Source organism: Tachyglossus aculeatus, chromosome 4, assembly GCF_015852505.1.
Source record: "Tachyglossus aculeatus isolate mTacAcu1 chromosome 4, mTacAcu1.pri, whole genome shotgun sequence".
Lineage (NCBI taxonomy): Eukaryota > Metazoa > Chordata > Mammalia > Monotremata > Tachyglossidae > Tachyglossus > Tachyglossus aculeatus.
Genome location: NC_052069.1, coordinates 66087274 through 66113845, shown reverse-complemented (window position 1 = coordinate 66113845; position 26572 = coordinate 66087274). Strand labels below are relative to the sequence as shown.

Here is a 26572-nt window from a genome sequence, read left to right as displayed (position 1 = left end):
CTCTCTCTGCCTCTCCCATTTTTCTTCCAGAGAAGCCCTGTCTACTAACACTGATTCTGCAAGAAATTAATGCATACCTATATTCTCCACTTTTCCTTCTCTTTATCCCATTTAATAATGTACTGAATCACTGATAAGATTACAGATAACGTGTTGGTCACTTGCATTGTTTTAGAAATGTGACCTCTGTACGAATACATAAGTGCAGAAGCAATCAATCCACAGGAATGAGTTTGACTTGATCAGAAATACAGAATCCTAGCAATAGGTTTGCACAGTCAGATTGATCCACAGCCCTAAGGAATCATTTGGACTCCTAACCAGGATAATTTTAATTTCAACTAATAATGCAGAGGAAGAAAGAGGTATAGTATATCTACATATGGGATTACAAATACGACCAACTTAGAAGTTCAATTTCAAGCCTAAAAGTCTGACACTTTAAGGATACTCTAAATTCTATGATGTAGGGTGGCAAATTATTCATGAAAACTTTGTGCATACTGAGAATACTTACTTCACCTAAGTACATTTGGGGTACTCTAGTTTTCCATTCAAGCATGAGGCTCTAAAAGGAGAAGATTTTGGGTCACTGCCATAACCAGTTTTACATGCAAATTCAAAAGTGTTTAGTTGACTGGAAAATAATTTTCTGAAATAAGAAGACCATGTCAATTCTATATTATTTTTCTTCATAATTTCTTGAGATGGCGTGCATAACTCTGGAAAAGAAAAAGAATAAATGAATTAGAAATGCAATAATTAATATGCAAGGCATTAGAAATTTCACTTTAAATATCTCAAAAGGCAGTAAATAAATCACATAATTACAATCTTAAACAGTTAAATACCACAATTATTATTACACCTATTGGTAGTAGCAATTCAAGTTGGAATCGTTTATTTTTACCTATACCTATACTCAACATTTTTACATATACATCTATTCAATTGTTCTTTTAATTATTTGACTACTCATTTCCCCCTCACCCCCCTACTCTCTCAAAATGTAAACTCCTTGTGGGCAGGAAATGTGTCACTTCTTTGTTTTAATAATGATGGTATTTGTTAAGTGCTTACTATGTGCCAGATACTGTTCTAAGCACGGGGGGTAGATACAAGATAATCGGGCTGGACAAAGTCATTTTCCCACATAAGTCTCAGAGTCTTAATCCCCATTTTAGAGATGAGGGAACTGAGGCACAGAGATGTTAAGTAACTTGCCTAAGGTCATACCACAGACAAGTGGCAGAGTCAGGATTAGAACCCATGACCTTCTGATTTCCAGGCTTGTGCTCTATCCATTAGGCCATGCTGCTTCCCAAGTGCTCAGTGCAGTTCACTACAACTAATGGGTGCTACTTAAAGTGAGAGAAGCAATGACGAGTATAAAGTAAAACAGATTGGGTTGAATTTTCCCAAATCTTAACAAATTGAATATACAATTCTGTGGGACTGAATCAAATCAAGGCGCATAGAACTCTTCTTGACCCATGGTTCATCTGGGAGGAGCCTTCGGGTAAGAGAAGTCAGGGAGTTCTGACTGAAAAATGCATGTGCACACAGCTTTAACTCTGCATGTTCTTCAAAGAAGAACCTTAACTCTTCTTTGAGCTTGGGCCTTGACTGATTTCACGGGAGTTTTCCTTTATTCAGAAAAACTAGCACCGTATCCACTCACTGTATCCAATCCCGCAAGCATGCACATAACTGCTTCTTCTGACAAGACTCTCTGCTGAATCCAGACAGGTGTGCATTGTTGGAAGAATGTTCTCTAATTTTGCCATCAGAATCAATCAATCAATCAATTGTATTTATTGAGCACTTACTGTGTGCAGAGCACTGTACTAAGCGCTTGGGAAGTACATGTTGGCAACATAGAGAGACAGTCCCTACCCAACAGTGGGCTCACAGTCTAAACAGGGGAGACAGAGAACAAAACCAAACATACTAACAAAATAAAATAGAGTAGATATGTACAAGTAAAATAAATAAATAAATAAATAGAGTAATAAATATGTACAAACATATATACATATATACAGGTGCTGTGGGGAAGGGAAGGAGGTAAGATGGCGGGGGAGATAGAGAGGGGGAATGTAGAGTAGAGCACATAATTATGACTCCTCATTTTCCCACCCAAACCTTGTCCTCTCCCTGACTTTCCCATCACTGTAGACGTCACCACCATCAAGCCTGTTATCCTGGACTCCTCTCTCTCATTCTACCCACATATTCAATCCATTACTAAATCCTGTTGATTCAATTTTCACAACGTCACTAAAATCTGCCCTTTCCTCTCTATCCATACTTCTACCACATTAATACAATCATTCATCCTATCCCACTTGGAATACTGCAGCACCCTTCTTGCTGTCCTCCCTGCCTCCCGTCTATCCCTACTCCAATCCACACTTCACTCTGCTGACCAGATGGTTTTTCAAAAAAATGTGTAGGCCATATTTCCCCACTCCTTAGGAAACTCCAGTGGTTGCCCATTCACCTCCACATCAAACAAAAACTCCTTATATTTGGCTTTAAAGCACTCAATCACCTTCCCCCTCCTACCTCACCTCACTACTCTCCTTCTACAACCCAGCCCTCACGCTTTGCTCCTCTAATGCTAAACTTCTCTCATCTATTTGCCACCGACCCCTTGCCCACGTCCTGCTTCTGGCTTGGAATGTCCTCCCTCCTCAAATCTGACAGACAATTACTCTCCCCAACTTCAAAGCCTTACTGCAGGCACATCTCCTCCAAGAAGCCTTCCCTGACTAAGCTCCCCTTTCCCCTTCTCCCACTCCCTTCTGATTCACCCTGACTTGCTCCCTGAATTCATCCGCCCTCCTAGCTCTACAGAACCTATGTACATATCTGAAATTTATTTATTTATATCAATATCCATCTCCCCCACCTCTAGAATGTAAGCTCATTGTGGCCAGGGAATGTGTCTGTTTATTGTTGTACTGTACTCTTCCAAGCGCTTAGTGTACTGCTCTGCACTCAGGAAGCACTCAATAAATATGATTGAATGAATATTGGATAAATTCAATGGTCCATCCACCCAGGATTCCACATTAGGGTGCTTGGGGTAATCGTGTAATGATTCTCTGCTTAGACACCTCACCTAATGAATTTATTCAAAATTTGCTTGAACCTAATGATATTTTTAGTCTTTACAACTCCCTTGGGAGCAAACACCTTATGTTTGCATTTAGTTTGTTTTAAACCAAACCCCTTTATCCTTCAACTATTAACCCTTTGCCCAACTGGAGTGAGGTTTGGTGTACAAAAATTCTGTTAGCCCTTCCCACACCCTTTTGATTTTGAAAACTTCAATCACGTTCTCTCTCAGCCTTTGTCTTTACCAACTATTCCTATTCTCTTACAGTAACTTGAGCTCACTGTGGGCAGGGACTGTATCTGTTGTATTGTACTTTCCCAAGCTCTTAGTTCAGTGCTTTGCACACAGTAAGCATTCAATAAATACAATTTAATTGAATGATTGAATCCCCTGATCAACTTGATTCCTTCCCTGTTCCTAAATAAATAAAAAATAAAATGATGTTATTTGTTAAATGCTGGTAAATGATGGTTTTCTCCTCCAGCTCTATAACATGAAATGCAGACAGAACTGCGTGCAGTATTCTGGGTAAGGCTGAAACAGTGTTTTTCCTCAGTGATGCCTTTTCCTCTTTTCTTTGCCCTTCCTGTAAGGTGCATGAGTGTTTGCTTACTGCTGCACCTGGGCCATTTGAGAGTTAACTCTAGAAAAAAAAGATTTCTCCCTTCAAAGTTCCATTAAAAAACCTGACTGGATTTGAAAATTCAGGAGACGCCCGCAATGCCCAGATGGTGTGCTCCATGGTTGGACAGGCCTGTCCCACCGTCGACCCCCGGCCCACATCCTCCTCCTTGCCTGGAATGCCCTACGCCCAAACATCTGCCAAGCTAGCTCTCTTCCTCCCTTCAAAGCCCTACTGAGAGCTCACCTCCTCCAGGAGGCCTTCCCAGACTGAGCCCCCTCTTCCCTCTCCCCATCCCCATCACCCCCACCCTACCTCCTTCCCCTCCCCACAGCACCTGTATATATGTTTGCACAGATTTATCACTCTATTTATTTTACTTGTACATATTTACTATTCTATTTTGTTAATAATGTGCATTTAGCTTTAATTCTATTTGTTCTGATGACTTGACACCTGTCTACATGCTTTATTTTGTTGTCTGTCTCCCCCTTCTAGACTGTGAGTCTGTTGTTGGGTAGGGACTGTCTCTACATGTTGCCAACTTGTACTTCCCAAGTGCTTTGTACAGTGCTCTGCACACAGTATGTGCTCAATAAATACAACTGAATGAATGAATGAATGAATGAATGAATGAATGGTGCCTGATCTTTTGTTCAGTGCTTAGCACTGTGCTTGGTCTATAGTTAAGTATTTATAAAACACCAAGTGAAGAGGGTTCTTCACAAGTACTTGGGAAGGTTTGGCATTGGCCATCAGAGTGTCACTAAGAGCAGGGGCTAACTAGAAGGCCTACCAAACACGATGGGCTTTGTCACTAGCCACACACATTGCACAGATTTCTCCTCGACAGGAACTTCAGCCCTGGAGCTGTGTGGCCTATTGGCTAGAGCAGGGGCCTGGGAGTCCGAGGACCTGGGTTCTAATTCCGGCTCAGCCACTTGCCTGCTTTGTGACTTTGGGCAACTCACTTTACCTCTCTGTACCTCAGTCTTTAAGATTGTTAACCCCATAAGGGATAGGAACCATGCTGGATTCCCACCTTTTACTTTCTTCCAGCACTTATTATAGTGTTCTCTGCACAGTATGTGCTTAATAAATACTATCTACTCCTCCTCCTCAATTTTCTCATCTGTAAAATAGGAATTCAACACCCAATCTCCCCCCTGTCTAGACTGTGAGCCCTATGTGGGAAAGGAACTGTGTCTGACCTGATTAACTTGTATCAAACCCACCACTTGGAACAATGCTTGATACATAGAATGGTGCTTGAAAAATAATAAGTGCTGCACAAATTCTATTATTATTATTATTACTGGGAGAAAGTCTACCCAGAGGGAAAGCCAACACTGTAGGACCCCTCTGTTTGTAGACAATATCAGAGAAGTGTGTTCCTCCCCATAAGCTTGCTTGTTATGATTCTAATAAATAAATACTTAAAATGGTTACTTTCACCATGATTTGCTCCAGCTCAGCATTACTTACGTAGAATATTACATTTGGGGTATTTTATTCCTCCTCTGAGGCAGCTCGCTTGAAATGGAGAGGATTTGGGGTCTTTTACATATCCACTTTTACATGTAAATTCAAAAGAATCTGGACTAATGAAAAGAAAGTTTAAAAATCTCCATTTCAGCTGTATGTTATTCTTCTCCATTTCTTTTGTGCTTATCACACATTTCTCTGCAAAAAGAGGGAAAGTTATTTGGATCTCATGGAAAATACTTCATACAAAATATATCCACCATGCTGGTCAGGGTTAAATGAAGAAGTTATGAAGTGAGAATTCTTCATTTGCAAATGTTTTAAGTCAAATGCCCTAGAAATACTTCTGCCAATGGTTCCAGGAAATTTAGAACTAAATACAATCTCATTTAAGAAATGCTAAATCAACATTTAAAGATCAATTTAGAAATATGCCTTTAATATATTCTGCTCTTCCCCTTGCAATGCAATGATAGTCATAAACATTGATTCTCCAAACGTTCCTGAGTAGAACAATTTGAATTACCAACTAGTATTTGTCATCAAAAAATTATCTTGCTAGGATAATCTCCTTAATTCAAGAATTATTTAGAAAGATAAATGATTAAAATTACCTGGCATAGCATATGCTACTAGCATGTTGAAGAAATACTTTTAACTTAAGAAATAATTTTTAACTTAAGAAAACCTCACGTTTATATGCTCCATTACTTTTACAATTTTTCACATTTCAAAATGTGAGTATATTTGTGTATTTTTATCATACCGAAGCAATCTGGGGGGTTTGTCCACGCTCCATTTTGACAAGTTACTGTTTCAGATCCTTTCATTACAAAAAATTCAGAACATTTGTATTTCGCTGATGTTCCTGAGTCATATTCCATGTGAAAGAAGGGGGTAATATCCCCATTTTGAATAGGTGGGGGTGGCCCACACTTTCCTACTGCCTCTGAAATAAAAGATTTTTTTGTGTGAAACAGTGCATTGCTTTCTATTTCTTATAAAAACATTCATAAAGCACTTAGCTCCATAAATTTGCAATTCCAATAACGATCAGCCACATGATTTTTGAAATGATTAAGGGTTTAAGCAATATTGTGATGGTGATGGGTTTTGGGGTGTGGGGTGTGAGGTGTGGGGTACACAACTTCTGGAGAAACAGAAGGATTAGTGTAGTGAGCGACAGCAAAGGAGTCCATGAAGAGCAGGGTGACTAAATCAAGACAGTTGTGGGCAGCAGCAGAGAAGCAAGACCAGATTAACTCTAAGGACATTTGGACTGGGCAAGAATAAGGTGATCTGATCATCCCCAAGAGGGAGTCAAAACCACAAACACCAAAGTGGAAAGGGAGAGTGCTTTGGAATGATGGAAAGCAGCAATCACAGGGTGACAAGAAAAGTTCCTCCCCTCCCTGGGTGGTCAGATAAAGGGAGTTTTCCAATCGGACCAGAAGCAGCATGGTCTAGTGGAAAGAGCACGGGCCTGGTGGGTCAGAGGACCTAGATTCTATTCCCGGGTCTGCCACTTGTCGCTGTGTGACCTTGGGCAAGCTACTTAACTTCTCTGTGTCTCAGTTGCCTAATTTGTAAAATGGATATTGAGACTGTGAGCCCTAGGTGGAACATAAGCTGTATCCAACCTGATTAGCTTGTGTCTACCCAAGTGCTTAGTACAGTGCCTGGCACAAAGTAAATGCTTAACAAATACCACTTGTAAAAAGTCATCCATTGAAAGAAATAAATCACAGAGGTCATGATACCTGAACTGGCAATGACCTCTCTTTTTTATGGTATTTATTAAATGCTTACTATGTGCCAAGTGCTGTGATAAGTGCTAGGGTAGAGACAGGTTAATCAGGTTAGACACAGTCAATGTTCCACGTAAGGCTCACAGTCTTAATCCCCATTTTTACAATTGAGGTAACCGAGGCAGAGTGAAGTTAAGTGACTTGCTCAAGGTCACACAGCAGATAAGTGGAAGAGGCGGAATTAGAACCCAGGTCCTTCTGACTCATAGTCCCATGCTCTCTCTACTAGGCCATGCTGCTTCTCAGTCCTTCTTAGTCCTTACCTTCATTCAGTCATTCCTTCAATCATATTTACTGAGAGCTTACTGTAGTGCAGAGCACTGCACTAAGCTCTTGGGAGAGTACAAAATAACAATAAACAGACACATCCCCTGTCCACAGTGAGCTTTACAGTCTAGAGAACTCTTGTAAGGACTGAATAGAATCTCAGTCAGAAGCCCCCTCAAAATATCCAGAGACCCCCTCAGAAATACCCCAGACCACCCAAGAATCATTGATGCTTATTAAGCACTTGTATATCTATTTGTATGAATTTATTACTCTATTTTACTTGTACATACTTACTATTTTACTTATTTTGTTAATGATGTGCATATAGCTTTAGTTCTATTTGTTCTGACGTTTTGACACCTGTCTACATTCATTCATTCAATCGTATTTATTGAGCACTTACTGTCAAGCACTGGACTAAGTGCTTGGGAAGTACAAGTTGGCAACATATAGGGACGGTCCCTACCCAACAACAGGCTCACAGTTTACATGTTTTGTTCTGTTGTCTGTCTCCCCCTTCTAGACCTTGAGCCCATTATTGCGTAGGGACCATCTCTGTATGTTGCTGACTTGTACTTCTCAAGCGCTTAGTACAGTGCTCTGCACACAGTAAGCGCTCAATAAATGCGATTGAATGAATGAATGAATGTACAGAGTAGACAAATAGATTTGGTAAACATGATCCCAGACCACAAAGAACTTCCAATCTTAAAAGGGGAGTCAGACATTAAAATAAAGCACAAGTATGAACACAAGTGCTGTGGGGTTGAAGGTGGGGTGAGAAGGGAGGGTAAGCAGAGCAGGGAAAAGACAGATTAGTCAGGAGAGGTCCCTTGGAGGGGATGTGTATTTAGGAGAATCTTGAAGATGGAGTGAGTGTTGGACTGTCGAATATGAAAGGGGAAGAAGGTCTAGGCCAGAGGCAGAAGGTGGGCAAGGGTTTGGTGGTGAAACAGATGAAATCAAGGTTCAGTAAGTAGGTTGGTATTGGAACATTGTTCTTGTCCACATTCCACCAGCTGAAGGCATTACAATTGATGAGGAACAGGTGAAGAATAGCACCTGCCATGTTCCCACAAATCAGCTGTTTCCCACCTGCCCTCTCAGGCCCTTTGTCAGGATGATCAGTGGTCATGAGTTCAAATCCCGGCTCCACCAATTGTCAGCTGTGAGACCTTGGGCAAGTCACTTAACTTCTCTGGGACTCAGTTACCTCATCTGTAAAATGGGGGTTGACTGTGAGCCCCCTGTGGGACAACCTGATCACCTTGTATCCCCCCAGTGCTTAGAACAGTGCTTTGCACATAGTAAGTGCTTAGTAAATGCCATTATTATTATTATTATCTGGTAGTGATTGCCCTCAGATGGAGTTATCGATAGCAAAGTTGCTCTCTCCACCCAACAGGTGGCCATGTGTCGCTCTGTGCTTTAAATATGTCCCCAATGGAATGTACACCACATCTTGAAAAGTAGTGGCCCTTAGTAGTCGGATCCAAGAAAATACAAATGTAAAATTCTGCTTCTAGATGTGGCTGGGCAGATCCAGCTCTTAGCCTTGACAGACACTTCCAAATGTTGTTTAAGATTAGTCTCCAATTCTGCTCAGAAGCAGTGTGGCTCACTGGAAAGAGCACAGGCTTTGGAGTCAGAGGTCATGGGTTTGAATCCCAGCTCTGCTAATTGTCAGCTGTGTGACTTGGGCAAATCACTTAACTTCTCTGTGCCTCAGTTACCTCATCTGTAAAATGGGGATTAAGACTGTGAGCCCCATGTGGGACAACTTGATCACCTTGTAACCTCCCCAGCGCTTAGAACAGTGCTTTGCACATAGTAAGCACTTAATAAATGTTATTATTATTATTATTAATCTATCTTGGGAGTTATTATAGATCTAGACTGTGAGCTCATTGTGGGCAGGAATGTGTCTACATTGTACTCTCCCAAGCGCTTAGTTCAGTGTTCTGCACACAGTAAGCTCTCAATAAGTACGCTTAATGAATGAATGAATCAATCATTAGCTTCTTAAAGGACAGGAGTAGCACCTCCTTTATTGTACTTCCAAGCTTTGCTCACAGTAAGCACTCAATAAATACCACTGACTGACTATATTCATTCATTCATTCATTCTCTCATTCAATTGTATTTATTGAGCACTTAATGTGTGCAAAGTACTGTACTAAACGTTTGGGAGAATACCATATAACAATAAGCAGACACATTCCCTGCCCACTATGAGTTTATAATCTAGAGGGGGAGAAAGACATTAATATAAATAAATAAATAAATAAATAAATAAATAAATAAATAAATATTCCATGACAGTGGTGAGTTCCACATTGCAGAGCCGGTCAATACATGTGGATGGTCAAATCCCTAGTGAAGCTTGGATCCAGGGGAAAGAATGGAAACCTTTCCCCCTTGGAACGTGGGGACTGAGAGCCTGTGGGTCTGGGGTGCAGGATTTGGGGGAGTCCTGGCATCCTCTAGCTTTCCGGATAAGTCACCAAAGCCCCAGACTCTCCTAAAGGACACTTACTTAAGGTAACACATTTGGGATATTGCATTTTTCCTTTTAAACACGGGACTCGGAAAGGCGACGAATCGGGATCCTCCGTATAACCACTTCTACATGTAAATTCGTAAGTGTCTAAATGACTACCAAATATTTGTTTCATGGAACTGGTCCAGAATAATTGTATGTTGTTTTCCGCCATTTCTTTTGTTGATAATTCACACCGCTCTGCCAAAAGAAAATTAAGGATGTAATTAGATTTAAAATTGGGCCTCAAGGGATTTAAAAAATGATTACTAACTTTGATGCACACTACATAAATTTAGGGAATAACAAAGGAAAAGATGAAAGCAAGGGAATGTTTCGGAGAAGATTAATTAAAGACTGAAATAGTTGCATGCCATCACCAAGAAAGCCACCTTAGTTCATCCTTGTCCCCATACGATCTGAATTCCACCCCCTTCACTCCCCCAAAACTGCCCTGTCAAAGGTCATCAATCAAGCGCTTAGTGCAGTGCTCTGCACACAGTAAGTGCTCAATAAATACGATCGAATGACTCTCCTTCTTTGTCAAGTCCAGTGACTTCAACTCCATCCTAATCCTCCTCAACCTCTAATGCAGTCTTCGACTGTGAGCCACTCTCTTCTGGAAATATCTTATCTTGGCTTTGCTGAAACAGTCCTCTCCTGGTTCATTCATTCAATCGTATTTATTGAGCATTTACTAATCATATTTATTGAGCATTTACTGTGTGCAGAGCACTGTACTACTACTAATAATAATGATAGCATTTATTAAGCGCTTACTATGTGCAAAGCACTGTTCTAAGCGCTGGGGAGATTACAAAGTGATCAGCTTGTCCCACGGGGGGCTCACAGTCTTCATCCCCATTTTACAGATGAGGTAACTGAGGCCCAGAGAAGTTAAGTGACTTGCCCAAAGTCACACAGCTGACAATTGGCGGAGTCGGGATTTGAACCCATGACCTCTGACTCCAAAGCCCGGGCTCTTTCCAATGAGCCACGCTGCTTCTCTGAGCGCTTGGAAAGTACAACTTGGCAACAAATAGAGACAATTCATACCCAACAACAGGCTCACAGATTCTCTTCCCATTCCCAAATCAACACCTCCAGTTCTGATCTTTCTCACTCTCTGCAGTCTTGTATTTCCTCCTGCCTTCAGTACATCTCTACTTGGATGTCCCACTGACACCTCAAACTTAACATGTCCTAAACAGAGCTCATCAGCTTCCCATCAAAACCCTGGCCTCCCCTTGACTTTCCCATCACAAGCTCCCTGATCTTCTGCTACCCCTCAGGGGATGAGGCAAAATGAATCCTTTACGAGCTCCTGACAATGGAATAGGAGTTTCTGCTATCCAACCAGTATTCTTGCTGTGTTGATATAATACATTCACAACCTCCAGCTACATAAATGACTTAAAAAGAGATACCTACCAGTGCACTGAGGATAAATAATCTCGTCTTTTCCACATTGCACCTTAAAATCAGATCCATGTTCAAGTATGTAACCTGTTCGGCATTCAATTTCTAAGGAGTTTCCAACTTGTAAGTATCCGATTTGTTCAGATGTGGTTTTTTTCATCATGTTTCTGGTTGCCAGATCTTTCTCTGTGACAGAGCAAGGGCCTGAAAAGAGATATCAGTATTTATATATATTTTTATGATTCTAAAGCTTCTGAAGATTTATACTGTGTAAATCTGCTTTGCAGTTTTTAAAAGAACTCCAGTTTTTGAAAGAAAGATTCCCCTTTCCAACATTGCACAGCCTGTTAAGACTGTGAGCCCAATATGGGACAGGGACTGTGCCCAACCCAATTACCTTATATCTACCCCAGCGCTTAGTACAGTGCCTGGTACATAGCAATGTTTAACAAATACCACAATTATTACTATTGTTAGAGGAAAAACCTAGACCAAACAGTTTCCTGTTGTCTTTCATTTCTAGATCACAGCTCCATCCTCATCTGTGTGGTACCTTCTTGACTAACTTCTTTTCCAGGATAGTTGGGCTCAAAACTCAGGCCACCATGTATGAAGAAGAGAGGCTCGGCTAGCAGCAGGCCAGGATCGCCATCACTGTTTAACATATTGTTTGGAAATGCACATATTTGTAGATGACAGGAAAGGCAGAAATAGATGACATTAAAATATCCATTTTTAACAAGAGCAAGTAGCAGGGCTATTAAGAGAAATGGCTTTGCAAGTAATTTTTATAGCCCATGGCTGAGATAGTGGATAGTTTGCTTGTATCCAACCCTAGGGTTTAGTACAGTGCCTGCACATAGTAAGAGCTTAACAAATACCATAATAAATAGTTGTCCCTCCAAGGGAAATCAAAAAAGGGATTTCCTTTTAAATTCCCCTGCTTCTGCTCTCACCCCCTCCTCCCCAGTTCTAAAAACGTCCTTAAGCACTGAGACGGAAAGAGCATGTGCAAAACCAATGTTCACAGAGGTTTCTTCCTTCACAAACCCTGCCACGTCTGGAGCTTCTCGGAGGGGATATATATCGTGAGACCACCGCACCAGTGCTCGACAGAATCACTTCTCAAGTAAATCAGTTTTTCTTACTTAAACACTTGGGCACTGCTGTCCATCGTCCATCAGAACAGAAAGACCTGCTTTCACCATCCAGGGCATATAACTTTTGGCATTTGTATTCTACAAAGTCTCCAGCTGAGTACACCTTTTTATTTAAAGAAAGAATATCTCCATTGGAAATGCCAGGAGCCGGACCACAATTCTTCCCTTTCGCTAAATAAAATAAAAGCAAAATGAATGCGTTATGACATTTTAGCTAGATGTCAAAATCAAACACAAAGGGGGAAAAAAAAGCTGTTTTCCCCAAGCTTCCCCTCCCTTGAGGCCGAATAGAACAGAGCATGCAGGGTAACTGCCTCCTTCCCTCCCACCACCAAGGACTCCTGATCCCGACATGTTCCGTACGCGCCAGGATGGGAAGAAAACTGCTGCCACATGCCCTCAGAGTCTTGCCCACCACCTCCCACTTTTTACCACTTTTACCACTTTTTACCACTCCATTCTATCCTACTTCCCATTCGTTCATTCAATCATTCAATCATATTTATTGAGCGCTTGCTCTATGCACAGCAGTGTACTAAGTGCTTGGGAGAGCACACTATAACAATAAGCAGATACACTCCCTGCCCACAAGACAGTAATATAAATAAATAATTTACAGATATGGACATAAGTGCTTTGGGACTGGGAGGTGGGATGAATAAAGGGAGCAAGTCAGGGCGATGCAGAAGGGAGTGGGAGAAGAGGAAAGGAAAGAGAACAATTCCTGCAGCATAAGGCCTTCACAAAACCTTGGGAAGATTTGTGGCTGCTCCAGCAGCTCCTGTGGTTATGGGTACACCCTGGACTCTGAGACTCAAGTAGACGGAAATTCTTCTTTCTAATAATAATAATTAAGGTATTTGTTGAACACTTACTATATGCCAGGTACTGTAATAAGCACTAGGGTGAATACAAGCAAATCAGGCTTGATACGGTCCCTGTCCCACGTGGGACTCACAGTCTCAATCCCCATTTGATAGATGAGAGAACCGAGCCAAAGAGAAATGAAGTGACGTGCCTGAGGTCACACAGCAGACAAGTGGTGGATCTGGGATTAGAACCCATGACCTGATGACCCCCAAACCCATGCTCTATCCACTAAGCCATGCTGCTTTGTTTTCATTTTGTATGTATATCTGGTTTGTGTTCTATTGTTTTCTCCAGTCCCTTCTCCCCACTTTTCTTCTTAGATTGCGAGTCCCCCAAGAAATAAGGACCATGTCCAATTTCCAAGTGCATATTCTCTTCTGGCAATCAGTACAGTGTTCTGCACACAGCAACATTTAATAAATACTAATTCCAATGCTGCCACTTGATCCCAGCTCTGCCACTTGTCTACTGTGTGACCTTGAGCAAGTCACTTAACTTCTCTATGCCTCAGTTACCTCATCTGTAAAATGGGGATGGAGACTGTGAGTCCCACTTGGGGCAGGGACTATGTCCAACTAAATTTGCTTGTATCCACCTCAGTGCTTAGTATAGTACCTGGCACAAAATAGGTGCTTAACAAATACCAGAATTATATTATTATTATTATTAGTTTCTGAGGAACATGCCACTTTTAACCCAGTTCCCAGACTGGAGTGTGCTCAGAAGAGTTTCTTCCAATGATGGCATTCTGGGCATCCCTGCTCCCTTAGAGCCTTCCAAACTCATTCATCCATTCAATCATATTTATTCATTCAACTGTATTGATCGCTTACTGTGTGCAGAGCACTGTACTAAGCACTTGGGAGAGTACAATACAACAATGTAACAGACATATTCCCTGCCCATAATGAGCTTACAGTCTAGAAGGGGAAACAGACATTAATATAAATAAATTACAGATCTGGACATAAGTGCTGTGGTCTGTAGCAGTGTGACGGATGGGGAATCCTTTTCCAGCATTCCCAAAGACTGGACTGCGAAAGATGTCCTCATTTTTCCGTGTGATCACTGTTGATCTTTTTCTTTTTTCAACTGAAAATTTATTTGTTTCATCCATCCCGCAAATAGCGGAGACTACTACGCTTTAAGATGGGGGCCCATCTGTACATAATGGATGCATTCTGCGGAGGGAGGACCAAATATGGAAACAATTTCAATAGTGAGGAGTCATCACAAAGCACAGGATGTGCAGTTCTGTGTGTTAATGCCCCTGTTAATTGGGAAGATTGTTTCTAAAGACAAGGAGGTAGCTCTGCTCCCTAATAAGCAAAATCTCAACTCCATTTGTGAAAGCAAGAAACTGCTTGAGTCGTGGGACTGACTGAAGCCTTCTAGACCGTGAGCCCACTGTTGGGTAGGGACCGTCTCTCTATATTGCCCACTTGTACTTCCCAAGCGCTTAGTACAGTGTTCTGCACACAGTAAGCGCTCAATAAATACAATTGAATGAATGAATGAATGAAGCCACTTGGCACAAACAACCCCACTGTCATTCCAGGAGCTCTTGCTGTGCCTTTCCTCCCCAGAGGAAATATTTGAGGTCTGGAGAGACCCCAAGGTGGGAAATATACCATTTTGATTCCTACTTTCAGTCATCTCTTGTCAGTAGCTATGGAGAAATACAAACTAATCCAGTAACGTCAAACTTCAAAGGTTTTAGCAGCATGGCTTAGTGGATAGAGCACGGGCTTGGAAGTCAGAAGGACCTGGTTTCCAATCCTGGCTCCTCCAACATATCTGCCGTGTGACCCTGGGTAAGTCACTTCTCTTCTCTTGGTCTCAGTTCCCTCATCTGTGAAATGGGGATTAAGACAGTGAGTCCCATGCGGGACAGAAACTGTGTCCACCCCAATTTGCTTGTATGCCCCAGAGCTTTGTACAGTGCCTAGCACATAGTAAGCCCTTAATAAATACCATGATTTAATTATTATCATTTTTACTACTGTATATGTTTGCATGTATTTATTACTCTATTTATTTGTACATATTTATTCTATTTATTTTATTTTGTTAATATGTTTTGTTTTGTTCTCTGTCTCCCCCTTCTAGACTGTGAGCCCACTGTTGGGTAGGGACCATCTCTATACGTTGCCAATTTGTACTTCCCAAGCGCTTAGTACAGTGCTCTGCACACAGTAAGTGCTCAATAAATACAATTGAATGAATGAATGAATGAACTACTAATAATAAAATTATCTGGGCCCTTATCTGAAAAATGTGAATTAGGAGTGTGAGCCCCATATGGGACAGGAATTGTGTCAAACTTAATTAACTTGTATCTACCCCAACACTTAGAGCTTGGCACTTAAGTGCTTAACAACTACCATAATTATTATTATTTTACTTACCCAAAAATCTTCTCCTATTTCCTCTACCATTTCCTTCCCAAGAGTCTTCCATTCTGGGACCTCTCCTTTTCAAAGGGAAAATGAAAATTTACTTAAGAACTGAAGTATTTACCTAAGATACATAATGGGAAGTCCATGTATCCATCAACACATTTCCTGACTGAAGGCTGTATTAGTGTGTATCCTTGCTTGCATGCGAATTCCAGGTTTTCACCGTGAAGAACTGATAAAGTGCGACTTCGGCTTTTGGACAAAAGTAGTTTTCTCATATCCAGCTCCAGCTTGCGGATTCTACAAGGGGCTAGAGAAAAAGATGATTCTTACAAATCAAGTTTGAAAAAACAAGAAATTACAAAATATAGTTTTGTTTATAAAATAAATTTATAAAATGATGAAACGACTGTATGGCATTCAATTTTTTGTTTTAAGTTGGAAGCATAGAAAAACTACATAACTATTTGAACTATTTGAGAAGCAGCGTGGCTCAGTGGAAAGAGCCCGGGCTTTGGAGTCAGAGGTTATGGGTTCGAATCCCGGCTCCGCCAATTGTCAGCTGTGTGACTTTGGGCAAGTTGCTTCACTTCTCTGGCCCTCAGTTGCCTCATCTGTAAAATGGGGATGAAGACTGTGAGCCCCTTGTGGGACAACCTGATCCCCAGCGCTTAGAACAGTGCTTTGCACATAGTAAGCGCTTAATAAATGCCATTATTATTATTATTTGAATATGAGATACTACAGATAATTAATTTTCAAAAGTTTCCTCATGTTTTAGTGGAGTAATAATAACGATGGTATTGACTGAGCACTTACTCTGTGCCGACCACTAGACTAAGTACCGGGGTAATTAATCGAGGGTAATCAGTGGTATTTACTGAGCACCTACTGCATATAGAGCAGTGTAATAAGCACTTCCTCCTCTCAAAGTCGCACCTACCTGGAGAGTTTCCAGTACTCAACCAGTTTCGACTATGGGAGGGAGAGTCAAGCAGAGGCCTACCCATTCCATCCCTAGATTGGCCAGTGGCTAGCGAGTGGAAGGCAACCGGCTACAAGGCAAAACTCACCTGTGCTGGGCAGCAGTGGCATAGAGAGTCAAGAGTGGAAACAAGTTGACCACACGGAAGGAGGCAATGATAAACCACTTCTGTATTTTTACCAAGGAAACTCTCTGGATACACTACCAGAACGATGGCAGGTGGAGGTGGGGCGTTCTGGGAGAGATGTGTCCATGGCGTCGCTATGGGTCAGAGACGACTCGACGGCGTAGGACAAGACAATAAGCACTTGGAAAAGTTCAGTACAAGAGAGTTGGTAGCACAATCCCTACCCACAGGGAGGTTACAATCTACAGACGAAACTAATCTAATTGGACACAGCCCTATGGGGTTCCCGCCATCGACCCCCGGCCCACGTCATCCCCCGGGCCTGGAATGCCCTCCCTCTGCCCATCTGCCAAGCTAGCTCTCTTCCTCCCTTCAAGGCCCTGCTGAGAGCTCACCTCCTCCAGGAGGCCTTCCCAGACTGAGCCCCTTCTTTCCTCTCCCCCTCGTCCCCCTCTCCATCCCCCCGTCTTACCTCCTTCCCTTCCCCACAGCACCTGTATATATGTATATATGGTTGTACATATTTATTACTCTATTTATTTATTTATTTTACTTGTACATTTCTATCCTACTTATTTTATTTTGTTGGTATGTTTGGTTCTGTTCTCTGTCTCCCCCTTTTGGACTGTGAGCCCACTGTTGGGTAGGGACTGTCTCTGTGTGATGCCAATTTGTGCTTCCCAAGCGCTTAGTACAGTGCTCTGCACATAGTAAGCGCTCAATAAATACGATTGATTGATTGATTGATTGATTCACTAAGAGGCAATCAATCGGTGGTATTTACTGCACACTTACTGCATGTAGAGCAGTGTAATAAGCACTTGGAAAAGTATGATAATCCACAAGAAGTTTATAATCTACAGAGGAAAATAATCTGATTGGGCACAATCCCTATTCCCCATAGGGCTCACTAAGAGGGAAGATGAAAGGATAACTTATCTTCATTTCATTGATGAGGAAACTGAGGCCCAGAGATGTTAACTAACTTGCACAGGATCAAAAAGGCAGGCAAGTGGCAGAGATGGGATTAGAACTCAGTTCTCCTGCCTGTCAGTCCTACGTTCTTTTCACTAAGCCCACCCTACAAAAGGACCACGTCTCTGAAAAAGGACTACCAAATTCTCCCAGCCCCGTACCCGTTACCTAATTTCCTTTCCCCAAGAATGTTCTTGTACTTTGTCTACCCTTCCCTCAGCCCCATAGCACTTATGTACATATCTGTAATTTATTTATAAATAAATTCATATATCCCCTCCAGACTGTGAGCTCCTTGTGGGCAGGAAATGTCACTCTATTGTTGCATTGCACTTTCCCAAGCACTTAGTACAGTGCTCTGCACCCAGTAAACACTGAATAAATATGGTTGAATGAATGAATGTATATATATATGTAATAAATATATTATTTATATTAATTTTTCTCTCTCCTTCAGAGAAGCAGCGTGGCTCAGTGAAAAGAGCACAGGTTTGGGAGTCAGACGTCGTGGGCTCTAATCTCCACTCCACCACATATCCCCTCCTTCTAGACTGTGAGCCCGTTGTTGGGTAGGGACCGTCTCTATATGTTGCCAACTTGTACTTCCCAAGCACTTAGTACAGTGCTCTGCACACAGTAAGCACTCAATAAATACGATTGAATGAATGAATGAATATCTGCTGTGTGACCTTGGGCAAGTCACTTAACTTCTCTGAGCTTCAGTTACCTCATCTGTAAAATGGGGATTAAGACTGTGAGCCCCACGTGGGACAGCCTGATCACCTTGTATCCCCCCTCCCAGTGCTTAGAACAGTGTTTTGCATATAGTAAGTACTTAACAAATGCCATCATTATTATCATTATTATTATTATTAGACTGTGAGCATGTTATGGGCAGGAACTGTATCTGTTTGTTGTTATGTTGTGCTCTCCCAAGCCCTTTGCACACAGTAACCTCTCACTAAGTAACCTCTCAATGAATGAACATGGACTGTATCTAACTTGATTAGCTTGTAACTACCATAGCTCTTAGTATGATGCCTGGCACATGATAAGTACTTAACAAATACCATTAAAAAAACATTTCTTTTGACTTCTCAGTAGTTGTTAGCCTCTTGAGGGGTGGAAAAGATGCTTGTACCTTGCTTAGCACTCAGTAAATATTGTTAATTTGTTAAGGACCTTATGTCCCTACTGAGAGCTCACCTCCTCCAGGAGGCCTTCCCAGACTGAGCCCCTTCCTTCCTCTCCCCCTTGTCCCCCTCTCCATCCCCCCCATCTTACCTCCTTCCCTTCCCCACAGCACCTGTATATATGTATATTTGTTTGTACATATTTATTACTCTATTTATTTATTTTACTTGTACATATCTATTCTATTTATTTTGTTAGTATGTTTGGTTTTGTTCTCTGTCTCCCCCTTTTAGACTGTGAGCCCACTGTTGGGTAGGGACTGTCTCTATATGTTGCCAACTTGTACTTCCCAAGCGCTTAGTACAGTGCTCTGCACACAGTAAGCACTCAATAAATACGATTGATGATGATGATGATGATGTCAGGCTGCGGCTTGACAAATTCCCAAGATTTGAGTTTCTTCCAACTCAACAGGCCTATTCCTTTCTCTCTAAGTCATCATGCTTGGGAGGCAGTATGACATGGGAAGATCAAGAGCTGGTTAGTCAGGAGATCTGAGTTCTAGTCCTGCTCCATCATTTTCTTGCTCTGTGACCTTGGACAAAGTCAGAAGCAGCGTGGCTTAATGAAAAGACCTTTGACTTCCAGGCAAAGGACCTGGATTTTAATTCCAGCCCTCCCACTTTTTATGTAATCAGTCATACTTATTGGGTGCTTACTATGTGCACCATACTAAGCACTTGGAAGAGTACAATGTAAAGGAGTTTGAAGATTTGTTCCCTGCCCACAACAAACATAGAGTTGTCTGCTGTGTGACCTTGGGCAAATCACTTCTCTATGCCTCAGTTACCTCATCTATAAAATGGAGAAGCAGTGTGGCTTAGTGGAAAGAGCACAGGCTTGGGAGTCAGAGGTCATGCGTTCTAATCCTGCCTCTGCTACTTACAGCTGTGTGACTTTCGATAAATCACTTAATCTCTCTGTACCTGTTACCTCATCTGTAAAATGGGGATTAGCACTGTGAGCCCCACGTGGGACAACCTGATTACCTTGCATTTAACTGAGCACTTAGAACAGTGCTTGGCACAGAGTAAGCTCTTAACAAATACCACCATCATCATAAAATGAGGATTAAGCCTGGGAGCCCAATGTGAGACAGGGGCTATGTCTAAACCAATTATATTTTATCTACCCCAACAGTTGTGACAATGTCTGGCACATAATAAGCGCCTAACAAATACCACCATCATCATAAAATGAGGATTAAGACTGGGAGCCCAATGTGAGACGGGGGCTGTGTCCAACCCGATTATATTTTATCTACCCCAACAGTTATGACAATGTCTGGCACGTAGGAAGTGCTTAACAAATGCCACATTTATTACTTAACTTCTCTGAGCCTTAGTTTCCCCATCTGTAAAATGGGGATAAGGACTGTGAGCCCCATGTAGGACCGGGACTCCGTCTAATCGGATTATTTTCTATCAGCCCTAGACTTTATCCCAGTTTTGGAATATGTTGTCAGCATCTCCTCCAAGAGGCCTTCCCCAGTTAAGCCCTTTTTCCTCAGCTAGCTTTCCCTTCTACACCATTTATCCACTTGGGTCTATTACCTCTGGATATTTGATATTCATCTGTTTCCCAACCCCACAGAATGTATGTACACACCTTTAAATTTCATATTATAAATTACATATTAATGTCTGTCTTCCCCTCGAGACCGTAAGCTCATTTTGGGCAGGGATCGTGTCTGTTAATTGTGTATTATACTCTCCCAAGCACTTACTACAGTGCTCTGCACATAGTAAATGCTCAATAAATACCATTGATTGATTGATGACATCTGCGATTTAATATGGAATTCACCAGAGTATCTCCACACCATAGTATCCCAGTCGCACTTAGGTACATATCTGTATACTCTATATCTCTTCTCTGTAATTCATATTTGTGTCCATCTCCCTTGAGACAGAGATGGTGCCTACCAACTCTGTTGTATTGTACTTTCCCAAGCACTTAGAACAGTGCTTTGCACAAAGTAAGCATGCAATGAATACCATGGATTAACTGATCAATTGATTACTACCTTACTAGCTGGACCAAAACCTGGAGTTCCAGTCTATGAAGAAAGTGCCACTTTACCCAAGCATTTTGGAGGTGATGTCCACTTGCTTCCAATGCAGGTAATCCACGCTGAACCAGACATAGTATAGGCCAGGTTGCATCCATATTGCACTGTATCACCAAATCTGTGCTCTGAATCACTTACAATCTCTCCAAAATCTACCTCAGGTGGATCCACACACTTTGGAACTGCCAAAGAAAATCACAAATAATAATAATAACAATAATAGCATTTGTTAAGCACTTACTATGTGTAAAGCACTGTTCTAAGCGCTGGGGTGGATACAAGGTGTTCAGTTTGTCCCACGTGGGCTCACAGTCTTAATCCCCATTTTACAGAGGAGGTAACTGAGGCACAGAGAAGTTAAGTGACTTGCCCAAAGTCACACAGCTGACAACTGGCAGAGCTGGGATTAGAACCCATGACCTCGGACTCCCTAGTCCGTGCTCTTTCCATTGAGCCGCACTGCTTCTCTAAGAAAGAATACATCTTTCTTACTTAAAATACATTCAGTGTCAAATTTCTGAAATCTGGTGTAGTTTATCAAATAGGTTCCTGAGTGGCAAAAGCAATGATTTTGCCAGCGGAAAGAGAGTTTAACAAGAGCTGATGAGGATGAAAGGGAAAAGGAGAGTAGGGGAAGGAGAAAACATGGAGAGGGAGATGGTTGAGAGAGGGAGAGAGTGGAAGGAAGAGAGAGAGAGAGACATAGAGAGACTGAAGGATGGAGTCTGCACACAGTACACACTCAATAAATACAATTGAATGAATGAATAAAATGAAACTAGCCTCCACAACTAACAGTTAACAGCTAACTGGCTCGAACAGTTCAGTCGCTTCTACCACTCAACCCTGAGGCTGGGGCCTACCCCAGGCAGTAAGGGTGGGTCTGGGGCTGCCCAGGAACCAGTAGTAAGCACAATCTCTCGTCACACCAGCTATAAGTCTGCCAGGCTAGAAATAGCTCCTGATTTACTGAGAAATTGCATTGCTGGGTATCTGGAAATTCCTTTCTGCAGGCTGAAAAGGTCGGTTGAGCTGGCCTGGAAACTGGCTCTCTTTCCTCCTGCACTCCAGCTGCCATTTGCTGTCCCTGCTAGTGAAGTTCAGTCCACCCACCCCTGCCAAAGACTATTTGAGGGATACCTTCAGCATCTGTACTTCCTCTCCACCAACTCTCTGGTTCACCCACTACAATGAAATATTCTAATCAGTCAGTCAGTCAGTCAGTCAATTGCATTTATTGAGCAGTTTCTATGTGAAGAGCGGTGTACTAAGCGTTTGGTAGAGAACAATATAATAATATAACAAATGCACTCTCTGACCACAGTGAGCTTATTCATTCATTCATTTATTCATTCAATTGTATTTATTGAGCACTTACCGTGAGCAAAGCACTGTACTAAGCTCTTGGAAGAGTATGTATAACAATGAAAAGACACATTCCCTGCCCACAGGGAGCTTACAGTCTAGAGGGGAAGACAAATATCAATATAAATAAATAAATAAATTGCAGATATAATGATAGCATTTATTAAGCACTTACTATGTGCAAAGCAGTTCTAAGCACTGGGGAGGTTACAAGGTGATCGGTTGTCCCACGTGGGGCTCACAGTGTTAATCCCCATTTTATAGATGAGGTAACTGAGGCACAGAGAAGTTAAGTGACTTGCCCAAAGTCACACAGCTGACAAGTGGTGGAGCTGGGATTTGAACCCATGATCTCTGACTCCAAAGCTCATGCTCTTTCCGCTGAGCCACGCTGCTTCTCTGTACATAAGTGCTGTGAGGCTGGGAAGGGGGAATAATAAAGAGAGCACAATTTAGCGGGGGAGACAGACATTAATATAAATAAATAAAATTACAGAGATGTATATAGGTACTGTGGGGCTGGGGCGGGGGGATGAATATAGGGAACGAGTCAAAGAAGGGAAGGGAGGGAAGGGAGAGGGACAAGAGGAAAGGAGGGTTTAGTCAGGGAAGGCCTCTTGGAGGAGATGTGCCTTCAACATGACTCTGAAGATGGGAAAAGTAATTGTCAGATGGTAATTGTCAGTTGGATGTACCCCTCGCTCTACTGAGCCAACATTCTCCAGGTTCACCAGTGACCTCCTCATTGCCAAGGTCCAGTCCAATGATCCCTACTCTGTGCTAATCCTCCCTGACCTCTCTCTGCTTGCCTTCAGCACTGTTGATGGTTTCCTCTGCCTTCAGTTACAGACCTTTGTTTCTCCAACAAGAGGAGGCAGGGCCACATAATGGAGGTAGCATCGAACTGAAAGTCAGGAGATCTGAATTATAATCCCAGCTCTGCCTCTGGCCTATTGGCTGAGCAAGTCACAACCTCTCTAAGCCTCAGTTTCCTCTTCTGTAAAATGAGGATACGACAGACTGTGGGTCAGGGACTGTTTCAGATCGCATAGCCTTGATCCACTACTGGCTTTAGCACATAGCAAGCACCAAACAAATGCATTATAAGGTTCATTCATTTATTCAATCATATATATTGAGTGCTTGCTCTGTGCAAAGAACGGTACCAAACACTTGGGAGAGTACAGTATAACCATACATGCACATACCCTGCTCATAAAGAGCTTACAGTCTAAAATTCTCTCCCTACCTCTCTGATCAGCCCTTCTCAGTTGCTGGCTCCTCTATCAACTTTTCTCCCCTAAAGGCTCTATTCTGAATCCCTTCCTCTTTTCACTCTCATTTGTTCACATCTATAATTTATTTAGATTAATGTCTATCTCCCCCTCTAGACTGTAAGCTCGTTGTTGACAGGGAATGTATCTGCCAACTCTGTTACATTGTTATATCTTATTCTCCCAAATGCTTAGTATAGTGCTCTGCACCCAGTAAATGCTTAATAGATATGATTGATTGAGTTTATCCATTCACACGATTTTAACTACTACCTCTGTGTGCAGATATGACTACCAAGTCTCTCTCTCTAACCTGAATCCTTTACCTAATGTGTATTCCTGCCCCTAAGACATATCCACATAGATATCTCAGAGTCGACTCAAGTGCTTCATGGCCAAAAGTAAATTTCTCATCTTCTCTCCTAAACTCAGTCTTCCTTCCAACTTTCCTATTTCTGTACTTAGTACTGAGAACCTCATCCTCCCTGTGTCTGAAACCCACCAGACGCCTCCTCTCTTTCAGTTCTCACATTCAATTAACGGATGCATCTTTCTGATTCTTTCCACAGAACATTTCTCAGACCTCCTGTTCTTTTTCTCCACCCAAAACCAGATCACTCTGTTTCAATCTCTTGTCAAATTATGGTAGACTATTGTATCCATCTCCTTACTGGTCTCCCTGCCTCTAATCTCTCTCCTGCTTAAGTCCACACTCCATAACACTGCACAGATCACCTTCTTGAAGTGTCATTTGACACACATCTCTCCATTCCTCAAAACCTCCAAAGGCACTGCACACAGTAAGCACTCAACACACACAAACACTATCTCAATTCTCTCATCTCTGTCCTTATCTGCTCCCTCTCCCCTCCCCATTGCCCCGACTTGCTCCCTTTGCTCTATCTACCCCCCTGCCCCACAGCGCTTGTGTATCTATTTACATATTTATAATTATATATAATTATAATTCTCTATTCCCTATCTCCAAACTCTCTCCCTCCCATGACAAACCACACTTTTCCCTCTATTTCATTCATTCATTCATTCATTCATTCATTCAATCATATTTATTGAGCACTTACTGTGTGCAGAGCACTTTACTAAGCTCTTGGGAAGTACAAGTTGGCAACATATAGAGACGGTCCCTACCCAACAACGGGCTCACAGTCTAGAAGGGGGAGACAGACAACAAAACAAAACATGTGGATACAAAACAAAAGGCTTCCTTCACTTTCACCCACACAGGCCTTAGTCTGCCACTCAGACAGACAGACGTATAAATGCTACCCTGCTGGTTCAATCTCTCATCCTATCCCGACTGGATTACTGCATCAGCCTACTTTTTGATCTCCCATCCTCCTGTCTCTCCTCGCTTCAGTCTATACTTCACTCTGCTGTCCGGATTATCTTTGTACAGAAACGCTCTGGGCATGTCACTCCCCTCCTCAAAAGTCTCCAGTGGCTGCCTGTCAACCTTTGAATCAATCAAAAACTCCTCACTCTCGGCTTCAAGGCTGTCCATCACTTCGCCCCCTCCTACCTCACCACCCTTCTCTCCTTGTCCATCCCAGCCCACACACTCTGCTTCTCTGCTGCTAACCTCCTCACCGTGCTTCGTTCTCACCTGTCCCACCATCAACCCTTGGCCCATGTCCTACCTCTGGCCTGGAATACCCTCCCTCCTCACATCCGCCAAACTAGCTCTCTTCCTCCCTTCAAAGCCCTGCTGAGAGCCCAGGAGGCCTTCCCAGACAGACCCCCCCATTTCCTCTCCTCCTCCTCCCCTCCCCATCACACTCCCTCCCTCCCTCTGCCCTACCGCCTTCCCCTTCCCCACAGCAGTTGTATATATTTGTACATATTTATTACTCTATTTTATTATTGATGTGTATATAGCTATAATTCTATTTATTCTGATGGTATTAATGCTTGTCTACTTGCTTTGTTCTGTTGTCTGTCTCCCCCTTCTAAACTGTGAGCCCGTTGGTGGATAGGGACCATCTCTATATGTTGAAGATTTGTACTTCCCAAGCGCGTAGTACAGTGCTCTGCACACAGTAAGTGCTCAATAAATATGATTGAATGAATACAACACACACATACAGGCCCTCAGACCAACACCCAAACTTCTATGCACACAAACACACAAATACACACACAGTCACTCTGCGAAGGTTTTTTCAATTCCTCAATTACACATTCCTCGGAAACAAGAAAAAAGGGTCAGGACAGGGAAAGGAATCCTGGATGGCAGAATCCAACCCCTGGACACCCCATGATGATGATGATAATAATATTTATAATAACAATAATAGTAATAACCACTCTCTGGGAGCTCTAATATGACCAAGGCAGAAGTCAGGAGAGAGGTGACAGTGGCAGAGTGGAAAAATAGTCTCAGCATTCTAGATGTGTGGTATCAAAAAAGAACACTGAAAAGGGGTTCTGCATGACCCAAACATCACTTTGTCTAAGATGAAAAGAAATCTGCCCACTCGAACTCTAGCTGGAGTGTGCAGGTCGGTGTTTTTTCAGTAACTATGATAATTCACCTCTCCACTGAGTTCTTCCCCTTGTAATTCACATGAGGATAAATATATGTTCGCAACCTCAAAAATAAATTTCAGTTAGTGGAGTGATTTGCGGTAATCTTTTCTAGGCTATCACCCCATTTGAACAGATTAGTATCCGCTAGGTCTTCTTACCTTTTACCACAAAGCCCACCAAAGACCACAGGAGTGAAAAGAAGAAACGCTTCATGGCTACACTCGAGAAGAACAGCTGGGCCAGGATATTTAAATTCCATACGTTCTGGTTCCGCTCTTCCCACTCTTTCCGCGTGTTCCTCTCGAAACCAGGATTTGGGCCTGATTCCAACACAGACA

General features: G+C 42.2%; 2 protein-coding genes across 2 annotated transcripts in view; both read right to left on the bottom strand.

The window, feature by feature from the left end:
- Window positions 1-502, bottom strand: part of LOC119927082 (complement factor H-like) — a 47564-nt gene extending 47062 nt beyond the window's left edge. Inside the window, exon 1 of the mRNA XM_038745625.1 lies at window positions 406-502. Coding sequence (XP_038601553.1) covers window positions 406-502 — 97 coding nt within the window. The remainder of the gene's footprint in view (window positions 1-405) is intronic.
- Window positions 88-26572, bottom strand: LOC119927217 (complement factor H-related protein 1-like). The gene is made up of 9 exons (XM_038745745.1): window positions 26393-26572; window positions 21060-21230; window positions 15818-16006; window positions 12416-12598; window positions 11280-11471; window positions 9846-10049; window positions 5998-6180; window positions 5232-5429; window positions 88-722 (listed from the first exon to the last, which is right to left on the bottom strand). Exons 1-9 carry the CDS (start codon window positions 26445-26447, stop codon window positions 523-525), a joined length of 1575 nt encoding a protein of 524 aa, XP_038601673.1. The 5' UTR covers window positions 26448-26572; the 3' UTR covers window positions 88-522.

Excerpts from the sequence above, each read along its gene's own strand:
- LOC119927217 (XM_038745745.1), bottom strand. The coding sequence starts at position 26,447 with ATGAAGCGTTTCTTCTTTTCACTCCTGTGGTCTTTGGTGGGCTTTGTG. Across the intron at positions 16,007-21,059 it reads ATCACCTCCAAAATGCTTGG|CCCCTTGTAGAATCCGCAAG; the intron begins GTAAAGTGGCAC and ends CTTTTTCTCTAG. Across the intron at positions 5,430-5,997 it reads AAACCCCCCAGATTGCTTCG|AGAAATGTGTGATAAGCACA; the intron begins GTATGATAAAAA and ends CTCTTTTTGCAG.